This window comes from Trichoderma virens (genome assembly GCF_000170995.1).
Source record: "Trichoderma virens Gv29-8 chromosome Unknown TRIVIscaffold_89, whole genome shotgun sequence".
NCBI lineage: Eukaryota > Fungi > Ascomycota > Sordariomycetes > Hypocreales > Hypocreaceae > Trichoderma > Trichoderma virens.
In genome coordinates, this window is record NW_014013660.1 from 1,262,702 (window position 1) to 1,278,858 (window position 16,157).

Sequence of the window (16,157 nt, forward strand, 5' to 3'; positions counted from 1 at the left end):
GTTCCTTGCTCCAGAAGATCCAAGTCATCACTATGCCAGCGCAAGAGCTTGTGCTCTATGATTTTATATGTATCCGAAGTGATAAGACAATTGGCCAATATACCTCACTAAGGTCTAAATTCTATTGTACTTGGTCGCATTACAGTCTGGCATAAATGCTGAGCCGATGATTTCTTCAGCGTAGCAAGGCAAAACACATACAGTTTTCTGGCTTCCTCTGCTTGTCGCTAATAATTTCCAAAAACGGACAGGCTCAATCTGCCATTCTGTTGTTTCGCATCAGCTATCTTAATGCGGTAAGGACGATTAGATGGACAATTGAGTGAGGGCTGTGCTGGAATAGTATAGCATCTACTCATACGGAGCACACACTTCTCCATATGATCCTTATCCAGCTTACCCCAGTCGCCAAATATAATGGCTTCAGAGCAGTTCAAAGTCGACGTATGACTACCTAAGTAGATTCAAAGTTGTATCATTCGTGTGGCAATCTATCATGCTGCATCGCATTATCATATCCCAAGTCATTAAACAAACTCCTTCCAAAAACAGGCCTATGCAAAACTGACAACTGGACAAAACCGTCTATTCGCACTCATCCTTCCAGTTGTCGCCAATCCATTCGGCCAATTTGGTCGTCAATGTCCCCTCCATATACAGCTCCACATCTTTGGTGCTGTAATCGCCGCCGCTAAACTTGAGAGCGGGGATGATCCATGGCAGCAGAAAGTCGACAAAGACAAGGTCCACCGTCTCGGGCTTTCCCTCGGCCGGGAAGCCAATTTCGGCCTGGACGCAATTGGGCACGGCGTAGAAGTCAATGGGCTTGTGGACGGTGTCATCTCCGTCCTTGCTGATGTCGTCCTTGGTCGTGTAGCCGCCAAAGAGCGTGTCGTCGTCCCCAGAGGCATCGACCCCACGGAGCTCGAGGCGAGCCTCTGCTTCATCTTCCTCTCGGCCGTCTTGTTCAACAACTTCAGTCTCATCAGGAATAATGACGTTGGGTCGTGGATACATTAACTGAGGAATGGTCAACCGCCTGGTATCTGGAAGTCCAGCAACAAAGATCCTCGTCTGGCTGTTGAGAATCCCAAGGACCTTGGCAGCAATATCATACGGCACATCGGGCACGTAGCGGAAGCCACTTGTAAAAGGGCTCACCGTAAAGGTGTCATCCCGTGTAAATGGTCCCTTGAAAATGTCGAAGCGGATGCCACCCGTATTGACCAAGGCCAGCCGGGGTTTATCCTTTCGGTCCTGGCTGACGACCACGTCGGGCAATACTTCCTCCTCGAGCCAAGTGTAGATGCTGTCTTTGCCGGGGTACTGGGTCCTGGTCATCCACAAGTCGCGGGGCGCACAGCCGTAGCGATGTCCAAGATTCAGAGCCTTGCGGGCATGCTCAATCATCTTGCTGGTTTTTTTACCCTCGGTGGTGGGGAAGGTTGTCTCGTCTAAGCCGGTGTGATAGTACATTCCGTACAGATTGTTGTCGATATACTTGCGAGTGAAGGTGGGACTCTTTTGGACCTCGACTTCTTCGTTGTCTTCGTTGTCGCCATCTTTGGGGTGCTTCTTGACGATGCCGTCGATGGACATCCAGCCAATGGTCTCGAGGTAGCGGCCGGAGGCGATGGCTAGCGACTTGGAGTCATAGCTCACGGCGTCTCTTATGTGTAGGTGGCCGCCAAAGAAAGCAATTGGCGTGTCCCAATCTTCCTTGCGGATAGCCTTGAAGATGGCTTTGAACTCTTCCATGCGCACACCGACATGGCCAATGACGATAAAGAGGTCGGGCTTTTCCTTGATGGCCTCTTGGAACCACTCCTCCTTGATGGTATCGGCCACGGGCTGAACGACGCTGTTGTTGGCATTGCCGGTAAAATCGAAGAGGAAGCCAAAGGACACAATGTTGAGGCCTAGGTTCTTGGTCTTGAACTTGCGGTATCGCTGGGCCTGGGGCACGCGCTTGCCAGTCTTGGGATCAATGTAGTCGAGATTAGACGCAATGTAATTCTCTTTAAAGTTCGGAACCGTGGTATTGTGTTCCATGTCGACCGAGTAAGCCTGGTACAGCTCATGGTTGCCGGTGCAGATGATGTCAATCTTCTGCTGGGCGTATATCTCGTATTGGTATAGGCCCTTTGGGACGGAGCTGTCGTAGATGCCGCTACCCTCGATTCGGTCGCCGGTATCGATGAGGAGGAGATCGGCGCCTTTGTCGTCGGCCAGCTTGCGCATGTGCTGGGAAAAGGAGATGTAGTCGCCCCAATCGGCGGAGAAGGAGGGCCTAGATGGAAGAAGACATGTGAGCACGAGTCCTTTGTTGTTGTTGCTGCCGCTTCATCACCTCCGCACCTTTTCGAGTCTACGGCGGGCTGGGTCAAAGAGACAAAGATTGAATTGACAAACTTACTCGAGGAAATGCCCGCTGAGCCAGGCGTGCGTGTCTGTCGTATGCAGAAAGTTGATCTGGCCCCAAGTCAGGTCTCGCATAGGCGCTGCCACCGGCTTGACGGCGCCGGGCTGCGCGGCTTCAACCGCGGCGGCGGCGATGAGGCCGCCGAGAAGCAGAGATTCGAGCATGATGGAGAGAAAAGATGGTTATGATTCCATGGAGAAGAGAGCGATAACGACGATGCTGATGATGGATATGGTGATGGACAGGAGGATGGAGATGTAGCTTGGAGAGCTGAAGCTGGCAGCCGAGTGCCTGGTTAAAGCCATCAAGGTCCAGGTGACATCAGCGGGGGGCTAGTCGCTGTTAAGTCACTACCTAGTAATACCAGGCACTAAAGGCGTCATCTGATAATGCCTGGAGTATCTGCTGCGATGGCAGGAAAAAAGGTGAAAAAGATGCTGAATGGGAATATTAAGTAGAGAAGATGGACAAAAAATATTATTTACAAAGAAAACAATGTACAGGCAGCAAACGTTTGTTGTCGCTCTTCCGGAGGCGTGCGAGTACTCGTAGATGCCCAGTGACATGCATCATTCAATGGCTGACTCATCGCACGTGCTCCCGCGGGATAACATCTCCCAGTAATTCACATTCAGACATCGCCATCGCCAACTTCAACTTCATTGCACTACCTAAACAATTGATAGCCTTGAGGTACCTATCAACGATACGAATGTACACCTAGGAAAGACGGATCCGGATCCTTATCCTCTACAACCCAATTAAGACACAAGTAATGCAGCCACTTCCACCGCTCGTCACTCGCCTCCTAAGAAGCATTTGGTTTGGACGTCAACACCAAGTCGTCAACATCATAGACGCCGATGAACTTGAAAAATGACAATACCTGCGGCGCCGTCCCGCATCCATCCCCCATTGGTGCCGTCGCGTTGAAGTCCACCAGCGGAATCAGCCTGTCAGAGACCTTGGCCGAAACGGTGTAGGTTGTGTTGAACGCGAGGTTCCGTCCAATCACCTGGAACATGTCCAGTCCAATCTCTGGCCGCACCGTGACGAGGCATGAGGGCGGCAGCTTTCCAGAAGAATGAGGCTGGGATTCGGTCAGGATCTTATTCAGCGCAGGCTTGTTGAAAAGGCCTTGCTTGCCCAGGTTCTGCGTGCCGTTACTGGCTGCCGACACGGCGCCTGACACGTAGATGATGGACTGGCCTTCCTGGGCGACGTTTATGGTCTTTTCGATCTTGGGGGGGTTGACGGTCAAGTTGATAAAGTCGACCGTGTCCGAGTGCTCGTTGACGACGTACAAGTAGGTGTTGTCCGCGCTGGGCCACAGACCGTGAGGTTCGACGCCGCTGGCAGGGATGGCGCCCAAGTAGACGGGCATCTGGTTGGCGTGCGGCTGTGAATACATTCTCGTCTCGTTGAGCGACGCCACGGTTATGAACCCGTGCATGGTGCCGTTGAGGACCGCAAAGTTGGCGTGGTTGGTCTCGGCCCCCGTCTCCAGGACGCCGATGACTTTGCGATGGACGAGATCGATGATGGACACTTTACCCACCATCTTATGCGCTGCCCAAAGCCGCTGCCCGTCTGGCGAGATCATCATGTCGGACGAAAAGACGTCGCCCAGGCCGGTGATGTTGGCAATGACCCGGCGCTTGGCCACATCAATGACAGACAGTGACGGGGACCGCACGTGGTTTGCATATGCTGTCTTGCCATCCGGGCTGAAGACAACCTTGCTTGGGCCGCCGTAGGATTCCACATAGCCCACTACGCCGCCCTTGAGTCCGTCGACGATGTCAATGCGGTCGACTCCCCGTGTGCCAACCCAGACGTGTCGGTTATCGCTCTCGAAAAAGGCCTCGTGGGAGCTGCGGTCCACAAACGTCTGCGAGGCAATTGAGTTGTCCTCGGTCCGGAAAACCGTCACGGTGTTGCTTGTGATGGCCAGTGAGACGATGAGCTTGCCGTTAGGAGAGAAGCCGAGCCCGTGCGAGTTGACGGCCTTGATGTATTGCGGGTTCAGGTCGTTGGTTAGACGGCTGTCGCCTAGGCTGATGGTGCCCAGCACCTCGCCCGTGGTCGGCTTGATAACAGTGATGGTGTTGGACGACTGATCGCCTGTGTAGAGGCGGTCCGAGTCGGAGATGGGCGCGCCTTTGCCGGCGAGGGCGGGAGCTTGATCCCATGCTGAAGCAAGTCTGGCTCCGAAGCCCAAGGCTAGCAGCGTGAGCGTTCTAGGGGCCAGCATTTTGATGTTGTTTCTTTGTCCTCAGTTTTGATGCGGCCGTGGTATTGGTGTCGTCTGGAAGTTGGTTACCTGGCCTTGTGTACAAGAATGAAGAGAAAAGCCACAGACGTAAGAACTGTTATACTTATACGCTGTGGATCGTGTACATGCCACATCTTGGTTACCGTATGGATACTCAGGGATATCGACATTCATCGCCGCAGCGTCGCTGCATCTTTCATCACAAACTTGCTCACCTCCATAATTTGGTATACTTGCAAGGATGGCAAGGATGCGAAACAGCATAAGATGTTGTACAACATATTCGTCCAATCAAAAGACACCATGTTGAATGTTGTTACCAATCTTCACACGCTTGCCTATTAACATCCGAGATCTGAGTAGCATTCCTGTCTTTTAACTCGGCTTGTCGGTCTTCTTGACATACCTTTTTGCCCAGGTTGGCCAGACAGGAGAAACTTGGCATAGTCTTGGCACTCGACCAACTCTGACATTATCAATTGTTATGAATTTGTCAAAATTATCCACAAATCAGCTCCCACAAACTCTTTCATTCTCCATCTTCTATCCTCTGTTCTCTCTCCTATATGCGCAAACTCTTGCCCCGTCGGACCATCAGCATAACGTCCAAACGTCAACATCCACTTCCATCACATCACCCTTACCGCTGGCCCTAAAATCTTACATCACTCAAGAGGCGAATAAGCTCAAGGGGTTCGCTGGGAAAATTTCCCACCATGGCTTAGAGCCGTTGGACAAATGTTTGCTGTTGGATCTGCGAGTAGGTATGTGTTCTGAACGTTGTACCTGGTTGCCGATGACCCGAGCAGGGCAGCGAATCAGGTCTCGATGTCAGATGTTTACAGTTGCTGGCATCTTCAGGCCCCGGCAGTTGATTGGTACGGAGTGGATTCTGGACTCCGTTGCATTGGATTAGAAAACTTGCAGCTCCGGCTGTCAACGCGCTCCGGCTGTCGGTGTTGGCTTCGAGCCCCGCTTGTCAAACAATATAAGTCAAGGTAATCCGACATTCGATCCGATGACAGGAATGGTATTTCTACAGAGTTATGCTCTCAAAAACACGCCCTTACCGGCTGACATTAAATTTCGTCTGACAATATCGTGCACCTGCTTGGCTAAATACATTACGTCTCCATCTACTCGTCGTCATCGATATCAACCACCGTCTCTTTCCACTTCCGAGCCGGAACTTTACGCTTGAACAGGATATCAATCTCACGGTATGACCGATGCTTCATTTCAGGCAGGAAGAAGTATGCCAGGACATAGCAGACAAATCCTGTAGCAGCCCAGACGTAACCACATCTGCCAGCGAGGTTTCCACCCTGCAACACATTCGGGTTAGCAATTGAGCGGAGAGAAGTAAAAGACAAGTCTCACCTCGGGGTTGAGCATCCAGCTGGCCAAGAAGATGCAAGGAAATTCAACGATGTAGTAGGCAGCGCGGCCCACTCCAGTAGTCAGGGGCCTAAGACGGATGGCCGATGTCTCACCAATAATGACCCAGGAGGCCGGGGCGGGTCCCAAGGTAAAGAGCACGGAGATGATGAGGCCCAAAGAGGCTTGGGCCAGATTGCTTGCATTACTCCTTCCGACAGATCCTGCGATACCGAGGGCGATGAGGAAGATGACATTGATAGCCGAACCCCAGAGATAGATAGTTCGTCGGCCAAGGTACGTGGTGAGAATCCAAGAAAGCATAACAAAGATCATCTGGAGGGCCGAGGTGATAAGACCCATGGCGAAGGCAGTTTTATTGCTCATGCCGGCCTCTGTGCGTGGGTTAGCATAAATGAGACATTGATAATACGAGTAATGGTGCCAACTCACGCTCAAAAAAGTAAACGGCCTGGTTGGCGATGAGGTTACCAGTAAGGTTCTGGGCCGCGTAGACACCGCACACAATAAGAGTTCGGTAAAGGTCAGTGCCCTTGAACAGCTCAACGTAGCTGGGCGCCTTAGCGGTGGCCTCAAGCTCGACGACACGGCGCATCATGGCGACGGTCTCACCAGCGTTAAGCCTAGACTTCCGTCCGAGACGTCCAACGGCGTGCTCTGCCTCTTGCAGACGTCCCTTTCGAACTAGCCACCAGGGTGACTCGGGAGCTAGGAAGATTAGGACGGCGAGAGGGGTGGGGAACATCCATTGAAGGGCAATGGGCATCCTGTACTTCGCGTTAGCCGTTCTGCATGTTTGTGAACAGGATCTCTAGCATTTGCACATACTTGTAGGAAATAGGGCTGTCAAGGCCCTGGTAGCTGTAAGTGACAGCACCCACAATAATACTACCAATGGCCCAGAACATCTGCAGCATCTGGGTGCAAGGGGCTCGCAGCGGGATAGGCACAATCTCACTGCAGTATGCCGGCGCATTAGCAATGAAGATGCCCCATGGGATACCCTCGAGAATTTGGGCCGCGAAGATGACGGGCATTGATTCGGCGTAGTAAAAGGCGAAGATGAAGACGTTCAAGAGCATCAGGCCAGTCAGGGTTGCGTAGCGGTATCCCAACCAGCTGGTAAGGGAGCCAGCAAGGCAGACGCCAACAAGCGCACCGAGCTGTCCAGACACTGAAAGTGCGGACTGCCACTTGGTGACGATAACATTGTTGAGCGGGTTGTCGTCGACAGGTTGGCCGTACTTTGCCCTGAAGGCACCTAGGGCGAGGAAGTTGTTGCAGAGGAAGACATCGTACGACTCCATGATCTGAAGACGGCGCTGTTAGTATATGTGGCTGCGAGTCTTTTGCCCGCCCGAAGGGAGATGCTCAGAACTAAACGAGGGGGAAGAACCGAGTGAGACAATTGAAGACAGTAAGCAACTTACAATGGTAAAGGACATGACGAATGCCCAAAAGGAAGCCATGGGGTACTCTCTAACGGCCTGGAGCACCGTCATATTATGTTCCGCATTCTCTGCTTCAATGGCATCCGCCTTGTAATCGGCAACCTTTGCCTTCTCGTCGAGTTTATGGTCCAGCTTCTCGTCCGCGTCAACGGCATTGTCTACCCGCACCTCCTTCTCAGCCTCTGGAGCGGCCTCTTGCGCCTTGGATTCCGCCATCTTGGGTTCGACGGGGTCACTCATACTGGGATGGGTGTTGGCGAATGTTATGTCCCCGATGAATAACGCGTAATAAAGAGAAGCTGTCCTGTCGGTGAGAAGAAGAAGAGGACAGGACAAGGATGGAGAAACAGAACAAGAAGAAACGACGCTCCCAGCTTTTATACCATCGTGCTATTCTCGTAATTCTGGAGGTGATCGGCTAAGGGGGGAAGACGGGCCGAGTACATTACATGCGGGTTAGGTTACACCGAGCTTTCGTCTCTCAGTCTAAAATGGCCCGACAATGAGGAATATGGGGAAATCGGGCACTTTGTAGCAGTGGTATGGAGGCAAACACATGGCCTGCTGTTTCCCGACCCAATAAGCGTCAATGGCTGCGACTCAACAACTGCAGTAGTTAATCAGCCTAGGTCAGCGTCTCTTGCGCCCCAATGAAGAGCCGGGCTGAAATGGTCGACGTACACACCCCTGGATGAAAGCTCGCTTGACTTAGAAGCGCGCCAATGCCGAGCCAAGCTGCGCTACCCCAGACCCACGAAGGATCAGGTTCGACGAGAAGAGATCTTGGGGCTAACCCCGCATTGTGCTAACGTCTCTCTCAACTGCGGAGGAATACCCGCTAGTTTACCCCAACTCGGTGAATTTGTACGAGTACGGTTCGATATTCACATGAGAATCAGATTGAACCAGCCCGATATACAGTACAGCTTGAGTGTAGACGGAGTTAGGAACGGTCAAGCTCGCCGTCCATGAAAATGGCGCATAGCCTCCATGCCCAACAGGTTTTGTTGTTTGGGTAGCTGAAAAGTTTGTTCCCATACTTCCAGTATGAAGTGGTTTGGTGGCTCCGAGTCTCTTCGTCGCCTTTCTGACTCGTATCCGAATGGTTTACTAACACAGCAGACGTGGAGCAGCGTATGTGAGGTCACCATTCTTGCGGGTTATCCTCTGGTTCGCTAATTCAGGTTGTTACAGTCAGCCCATCGGCTTTACTTATGGTATTTTATAGTCTATAAATAAAAGAAGCCGTGCTGCTACCTTGTGTGCCACGTGTACTATATGTGCTGATACGTCTTAGATAGCGCAGCAGTTGCAACCCAAGGTATGGATGGCTGACTTGTACCAGGATCTTCCGCCTGCTCTGAAGGGTTACATAGGAGAATTTAGCCATGGAGACCTTGATATACCGGAACATACTAACTGGGATAGCGGGTAAAACACTGGTTTGAAGGGCCCAGAGTTAAGGCAGGGGGTATCAGGCGATCGGTATGAAATACTACGTGTTGATAAGGTGGTACCCCTCATATTTGGGGTATTCTGCGGTAGCTGTACCATTTTTGATAGTGAACCGGCTAAGAATGAGAAGTAGAGGTGCTTAGAACGAAACGGATGGATATATGTACAGTAATAGGTACTTGAGGGTAAGCAACGTGTGAGAAAATGGGTGCTACATGAGAATGAAGAAGGTCCAATTTCGTCTGTCTGGTACCCCACTCACTGGCTGGCGGTAAGATTTCCACATACATATTACACACTTTCGAGTGTCAAGAAAGTTCATGTCGTAACGGACGGAGTAGTGGCGATGTCTTCTCTAGCTAGCTCGAAGAATAGGTACGACTTAGTTCTGCTGGATATTGGTATACTCATTGTGGATGGTTTTAAACTAAAGGAAACAAAAAATCGGGAGATAGCAGGCTTTGCATACCCATCATAGCTATGGCGGCTTATGCATTGTGAAGAGGCATAGCCTGCCTACGGAGGAGCATAAACGACGTTTCATGGCCATTAGCTAAGTGTAACTTGATGAAGCAGCCACTTGCATACCTAGCTAGACCCAAGTCGCTGCAATTCTATATCAAGTTAGCTGTCGAGTACCGAGCGGGCACTCGCATTCCACACTAAGAACGCGTAATGGATCGAGATTATTGCTTTTTCACACTCTATCTAATACAGTGGTTGTGTGACACCTTTGGGCGGGATATGAACAGATAATGACTACTTTTCATTTATGAAAACCGCCTTACGCAACCCGAAACGCAAATTCTCGAAATAAACATACTACGCATCATTATAAACCTAGACTGCAAATATAGATCCCTACGCCACTCTTAACGGCCTTCTAAATTCTTGTATGTTCGCTGGGCTAACTGGGTACTAGCCACAAGAAGGATCAGCGAGAGCAACATTGCCAAGAAATAATAAAAATCACTACTTCACAAGAAAAAAATAATAATAGAAGAAGTTAGGACGGAGTAGAAAACAATAAATGCGTTGTATCGCTTTGTCATGTCGTGGGATGGGCTTTGATGCTGGTGATATAGTTATGCTGGGTGCGATGTTATGTGTTCGTGAGATACAATTGTATCTTGAACGCTAATACTAAGTAGCAGATTTTCAGGTTATAGTACATGTGGCAAAATATACTGATCAACCAGTTTGACGTTTCAGATGCTTGTACGGAGTAGGAGTACACACTTCTGCAACAGAGTGGATGAAAACACCGCCGGTCTCCTACTATAAGTTGCATGCAATTGGCAGCGGTGAAATTTACTCCGCCTCCATGCGCTGGCACCCCATGAAAAGGACTAAGCGTTCTGTCACCGGTTGATAATTTCTAGCTAGAAGAAGAAAACCAAGCTTTCCAGCTGTGTTTTATGCTCGCAGGGGATTCTGGTAAGCCGGCGACTTCTTAGCTAAGTGCGTAAATCTACTGCATCTGTCAATCTTTTCCAGACACTTGTTAGTCTTTTACGTATATGTATTTAATTGGGGAGCTATCCACAATTGGAACGAAGGATCCGAGCACGCCAGCATTTAACAGCCAGTCAACGTTAACCTTCCGTGTTCGGTAGTATGCTCTAGGATTCATCAGGGGCAACATCAGGATGCTAACATCGCCAAGGCACTGGAGTTGGGAAACAGAGTCTGCGCTTATATCTTTGGAAATAAATCTAGAGCGCCAGTACAATGGAGCAGTCTCAGAATTTGTCGCCATGGCAGCTGATCTGGCGCTGAAGATTCCTGATTCTATGTCCTACAAACGGCGGTGACTCTCGGAGTAGCTGTTGCGACCGTAGGAATGGTGTTCTACAACTCTCTCAAACTGCCATCGCCTTTGTCCCTGAAAAAAGAATCCAGCTATTTTCTGATATACGAAGCCAGTACGGCAATGGGAATCATGGCCATCCGGATGGCGCTGATGTAAGTGTCCTCCTATTGTGCTTTGCGGCGACGCTCTAACACCAATTCCAGGTCTGGGTTCTCGCCCATAGCCTTATGTTCTCCTCGGAACCACGATCCAGTCAAGTCACTCGGAGCCGTCGCTACGTTTGACTACCATTCGCCCTCGTGCGGCAGCGAAATTCGCGACTTCACAAATAACACGCTAGTATACGCTCTTGATTGCATCGCCGACACAGGGTCAATGACCATCTGCTACCAAGCGATCAGAGACGCAGGCGGGCACTATCTGAGCTTGGAACCTTTCCCCACTCGCTGCCACACGCGGAAGAGCATCAAGCGAAACTGGATAAACACGTTGACGATGTTTAACCAAGCAGTTAAATGGCAAATCGGATATCGTAAGGACGCGAAGCCCAGGGATCGTGCGTTTGGGAATGAATGGTTTAGAACCTCACAGAATCTACTAGACAATGATCATATCAAGCCTCATCCTTTCAGGGAGATAACAGGCGGGCTGGACCCCATTGTCGATGGAATAACACAAGTGCGAAAGTCGGAAGTGTCAGCGATGAAGCTGGTTTACACAATTTGACTCTAAGCCGTGTATCTCTGGTTTTGTCCTTGAGCCATACCCTGTAAATTGATCATTTTAGACACTTGCCACTAAATACCACCCACTGGGGGTTATCGTATGAACACAGGTATTGCAGAGGCATATGGAATTGTCGCGAAAGCTACAGGGCATAAATAATATCATGCGCCGCAGGCCTGTTGTAGGGTAGATTATGGGAAGCTTGTAGCATTGTAGGCAACAATTCTCTCGGATTATTACGATTATGTAGAGCTTTCCATAAAATGTTAAACAATATGGTTCTAACATAGCTGGACGCAGTTGCCTAAGTTTTCCTTACGTTTACTCTGATAGTCTCATTGCTTGTTTTGTGAATCGTCGTGACGATGTCTACAGCCTGTATAGCCACCTACCCTTCCAACTGATCAAGTCACAAAGCGTGATCAAGAGGTGTCCTTAGGGGAGGTCAGTTAGTCGAAGTAATATAAACCGAGCCCAGCCGACATCTGATCCGGTGATGACGATAAAGCTTGCACAGGTGTATGCTTCGGAAATCACATGAAATCAGAAAAATTGGCTCTGTTCAACAAGGATCATGTCTGAAAGGAGCTGTTCTCTACACTCACCGTTCAGTTACTTCTAGTGAATAGTTGATTTCCCATCCATCTCTTCTTAAGTGAAAGTGGTTCTTCGCAACAGTGTATTATAGCGATTTATCCTCTGTCTCGCTGGTATCTACCAATAACTTCTTCCAATATTATATATCCAAATCAGCGCTTAGTCTCGTTGTTGTTCAATATCAACATGCTCGTCTTCGCCATTCCCTTCATCCTCCTCGTCCTCCCCATTATACCAGTCATCACTCTCGAGCCCATCACCTCGAATAAACATAGACCCAATACAGCCTAAAAGAGCCAGGCCGCCAAACAAACTCCACGCAAGAACCTCGCCCTTGGGTTGAATTCCCATGGATAGCGTAAACAGACTACCCGAAGCAAAAGGACCAATGCTGCGGCCCAGGGCGGAGAGCGTCTGGGCTACTCCGTTCAGGGTTCCCAGACTAGCGTGGGAGGGCGCCGAGTTGGTTATCTAGATGAAATGTGTTAGATTTGAAGTAGAAGAAGATCTAATTGTGTAATTATGACTCGACTTACTAGAAGCATTACGCACGACAGTCCACCCACGGCACAGATGGTCTTCAAAATTAATACAACACCAAGCTCAATATACAACCACATAGTTCCGGTTCCCAGACCGAACAGGGGCTTGTCATCAGCATAACCAACCCAGGGCATGGCGATCATGCTGATGGCTAGACCAAACAGGGCGAAGCGGTATGTCCCCAAGTTTCCAAATCGGCTCTTGAGCGACTGGAAGAGAAATGCTTGAAAGAGAATGGTAATCAGCCCTGCGAAACTCAAGCTGACGCCAATCTTGCCGGGATTGAGATCACGGCCCGCTGGAGACGGCGAGGCTGCGAAAATAGGGTACAAGCTGTTAAAGCTAATATTGGCCAACTGGAATATTAGATACGTAACCAAGAGAGTCATTGTAGTGCGATTAAGAAGCTCGCGCCAGGGCTTGGGCTCTTTATGATTGTTGCCGCCCGCTGGTTTTGATATCTCAAGTGCCTCGTCGTCATCCGGGCTGCCGTCATTATCATCAGAGGCTGCTTCGTCAGAACTTGGAGACAACAAGGGCTGTGTTTGAGAGGCCGCTTGGGGACGAGGCCATCTGGTGCTCCACGATTCTCGTCGTGGAGTTCGGCTAAAGATGTTTGAAATGCGAGCGGAGAGCCGGGTAGCCCATGTTGGCTTCCATGGATCATCATCGACATCTTCCAGCGTTTCCTCAAACCAGATGCCCACCACAATAACAGCCAACGCAAGAACAGCGGCGCTGAGGACGTTGGGCCCGAGGTAGGGGAATTCTTTGCCCATGCGTCCGACTAGAATTCCTCCCAGCGCAGGGCCCGTAAGTCCTCCAAGAGAATAAATAACGGGAAGATATGTAAATGCTTTGCTCTGGTTGGATCGATCCGTCACTTCGCCCAGAACAGTCGGTACACAGGCCGCATTGCCATTCAGCAGACCCATGGCGGCATGAACCAAGATGATCTGCCAATACTGCTTGCAAAAGCCAAAGGCGCAAAAGCAGCACATGAGTGAAAAGGTCCCGGCAAGCAACACTGGCTTTCGGCCGACGACGTCGGACATGTATCCCCAGAGGAAGTTGGTGGAGAGCTGCGCCAGGGCAAAGGCGCTGGCCAGCAGCCCAACATACATGCCGCTTTCTTCCTCGGGTATGCCTGGCATGGACGCCACCATCTCGGGCAAATATGGTCCTATTGAGTTGAGCGCTGTCTGCTCGGCCAGCGAGAGAAAGGCCAGGAGCAGCAGCTGGCGCACGGGCAGAGGCGTCTCATCGTGATCGCGGGAGGACGAGGTGGACGAAGAGTCGGATTCGATGGCCGAGGTGAAGCGATCGCTGGAAGCGTCAGAGGACGAGGCCGGAGGTTTAGGAGGAGGCGTCGGGAATGTTTGGTATCGCGGAATCGAGGGGCGTCTCAGGGATGCGATATTGGGAATGGGGGCGCCGGCGTGGAACGAGCCGGACGATCTGGACGACCTTGACCGAGTCGTGATGCCCGGCCCGGGTCGAGTGTTTGCAGGGCGCGTCATGATGCCGCCGGCGGACAAGCTTGGAGCGCCTTTTCTATCTTGTTTCGTCGTTGTTACTGCCAAATATCAAATATGAGACCACAGCAGACTTCTATCAGATCAGCTCGTCTTTTGCGCGCTCTTGTACTCTTGTACTCCGACAGTCGACGGTTGGTTGCTTGGGACGGTTCAGACGGCGGGCGTGTGAGCCAGAACCTGCGCAACAATCTGCCGCCACAGGATCATGCTGCAGCAGAGTCTTCAGCACGATGCGAGTGGGTTGAGGCAGATTGCGGCGCTGTGGAGGAAGATCCGGAAGATGCAAAAGTGGAAGACGTCAGGATTGGGATGTGGAAAGCTTTTTGAGGTGGGGACCTCGAAAGGTGGTGAGATAAAGGGCGATAACGGTGCTTGCTCCGTATATACATGTAATAATACCTGGGTTCCGTATACGAGATTTGGGGGGTTTGATATTGAATGGATGGCTATCAATCCGCCCATGTCGTTTACATTCCGCTGATGGCTACATAGTATCTTGATCAACTGAGACAACATGCTTGCTTCGAGAATCAATCCTTGAATTCTTCTGCACACGCACCAAGCTCGAGTGCTTCGCCTTTGGTGAGCGGCACGGACCGAATATTAGCGGGTCTGCAGCTGCTTTGAGGAACCGTGTAAGACGGAGTCTCGAGCTGGCACTGTGAGTGGCTGGAGCCCAAATAGCCGGCAAAGCAGGTGATTGATTGTTGAAGTTGAACTGAGCAGCGATGCAAGGGCGGCAGATTTGTTGAGAGCATGTCTTGGACACTATATTCAAGGGAGTTTGACATGTTACATGAGCTCTCTATCGCGAGAATTGCGTGATGAGTGGAGAGGGTACCCTGTGTTTTGATGCTGGTACCTTGAAGCTGTTTAAGACAATGCATCATCAGAGACATAGCAGATAAAAGACGGCGACCCAGTAGTTTATTTCCTTTCCGATTACCGACATGTTTTCCATGTCTATGGCTCTGAAATGCTTGACGGCTTAATACTGCTAGAGGTGGCTTGATGTTTCATCCATCCGTGTACTCCACTCTACTGGCTAGTTAGGAGATACTACCGAGGCGTAGGAATAGATATCCGCAGTCAGAATCCTATCACGATCACACAGATTGAATATTCTGGGGATATACTGATACAAAGACTTTTGAAAGACTGGGAAATGTGGATAGGTGATAATGTTCGCACCCACCTGTGCCAAAATAGATGGTCTCTCATAAATACGTCATGAGCAGTACTACAGCGCCCACTGCAGGGATCTTTGATGGACTTGCAACAAAACAGTCATCAAATGCTTACTACTAGGCATGGAGTTATATATATAGTTAAAATCTCCAAGAGAATATATCAAGAAATGGCATATCATAAGATGATGTACACATTACATCATAGGTACCTAGGTACCTAGTTGCTTGGCTCTTACACAATGTAGTAATGTAGAGCAGCTTCCATAGGTAAATGCTCAAAGGAAATCCTTAAAACAAGAACATCGTACATCAGTTAAAGATTAGGAACAATGCATATATTTCAATTGACTATTCGTTAATGCATCGGTACATATCATAATAGCAATCCCCAGTAAAACGGCACATATCACATGTCAGTCCCCGTCTTACTCGTCATCTACCACCACTCCATATCAGCGCATCCCCAATCGCAGCCATTCCCATCACCATCAACACAAACTCAAAGACATCAAGCATCCCCCGATTCCTACATCATGCCTTTCCTCCTCCCTCATTCATCCCGCCCTCTCATCATCACATCATCCCATATCAAGCCGCCACTATCCGCCCACGCCCTCTCGACATCCTCCCCGCGCCCTCCAAGCACACATCACATCCACTATCCCCAGAATATGCCCGAGTCAGCATAAATCTCCCCAAAAAGATATGACAGACCCGCCTCGGGGAGACTTCCAAGCTTTCTAGAATAG

The 16,157-nt window shown here is 50.2% G+C and overlaps 6 protein-coding genes across 6 annotated transcripts; 2 read left to right on the top strand and 4 right to left on the bottom strand.

The window, feature by feature from the left end:
- Positions 1 to 585: 585 nt before the first annotated feature.
- On the bottom strand, positions 586 to 2,586 carry TRIVIDRAFT_41959 (uncharacterized protein; the record flags this gene model as incomplete). The annotated part of the gene is made up of 2 exons (XM_014096007.1): positions 586 to 2,290; positions 2,417 to 2,586. The coding sequence occupies 2 exons, from the start codon at positions 2,584 to 2,586 to the stop codon at positions 586 to 588; spliced, it is 1,875 nt and encodes a 624-aa protein (XP_013951482.1).
- Positions 2,587 to 3,230: 644 nt separating this feature from the next.
- On the bottom strand, positions 3,231 to 4,676 carry TRIVIDRAFT_57235 (uncharacterized protein; the record flags this gene model as incomplete). Its single annotated transcript, XM_014096008.1, has 1 exon — positions 3,231 to 4,676. The coding sequence occupies one exon, from the start codon at positions 4,674 to 4,676 to the stop codon at positions 3,231 to 3,233; it is 1,446 nt and encodes a 481-aa protein (XP_013951483.1).
- A 1,157-nt stretch (positions 4,677 to 5,833) lies between these two features.
- Positions 5,834 to 7,762, bottom strand: TRIVIDRAFT_66233 (uncharacterized protein; the record flags this gene model as incomplete). The annotated part of the gene is made up of 5 exons (XM_014096009.1): positions 5,834 to 6,022; positions 6,078 to 6,469; positions 6,528 to 6,862; positions 6,924 to 7,405; positions 7,526 to 7,762. The coding sequence occupies 5 exons, from the start codon at positions 7,760 to 7,762 to the stop codon at positions 5,834 to 5,836; spliced, it is 1,635 nt and encodes a 544-aa protein (XP_013951484.1).
- An 831-nt stretch (positions 7,763 to 8,593) lies between these two features.
- On the top strand, positions 8,594 to 9,558 carry TRIVIDRAFT_66234 (uncharacterized protein; the record flags this gene model as incomplete). Its single annotated transcript, XM_014096010.1, has 6 exons — positions 8,594 to 8,680; positions 8,844 to 8,867; positions 8,975 to 9,031; positions 9,177 to 9,272; positions 9,315 to 9,376; positions 9,480 to 9,558. The coding sequence occupies 6 exons, from the start codon at positions 8,594 to 8,596 to the stop codon at positions 9,556 to 9,558; spliced, it is 405 nt and encodes a 134-aa protein (XP_013951485.1).
- A 1,256-nt stretch (positions 9,559 to 10,814) lies between these two features.
- TRIVIDRAFT_42542 (uncharacterized protein) lies at positions 10,815 to 11,540 on the top strand (the record flags this gene model as incomplete). The annotated part of the gene is made up of 2 exons (XM_014096011.1): positions 10,815 to 10,966; positions 11,018 to 11,540. Coding segments are annotated over 2 exons (675 nt in total), but the record flags the coding sequence as incomplete, so codon positions are not given.
- An 813-nt stretch (positions 11,541 to 12,353) lies between these two features.
- Positions 12,354 to 14,137, bottom strand: TRIVIDRAFT_115095 (uncharacterized protein; the record flags this gene model as incomplete). Its single annotated transcript, XM_014096012.1, has 2 exons — positions 12,354 to 12,608; positions 12,674 to 14,137. Coding segments are annotated over 2 exons (1,719 nt in total), but the record flags the coding sequence as incomplete, so codon positions are not given.
- Positions 14,138 to 16,157: the final 2,020 nt, after the last annotated feature.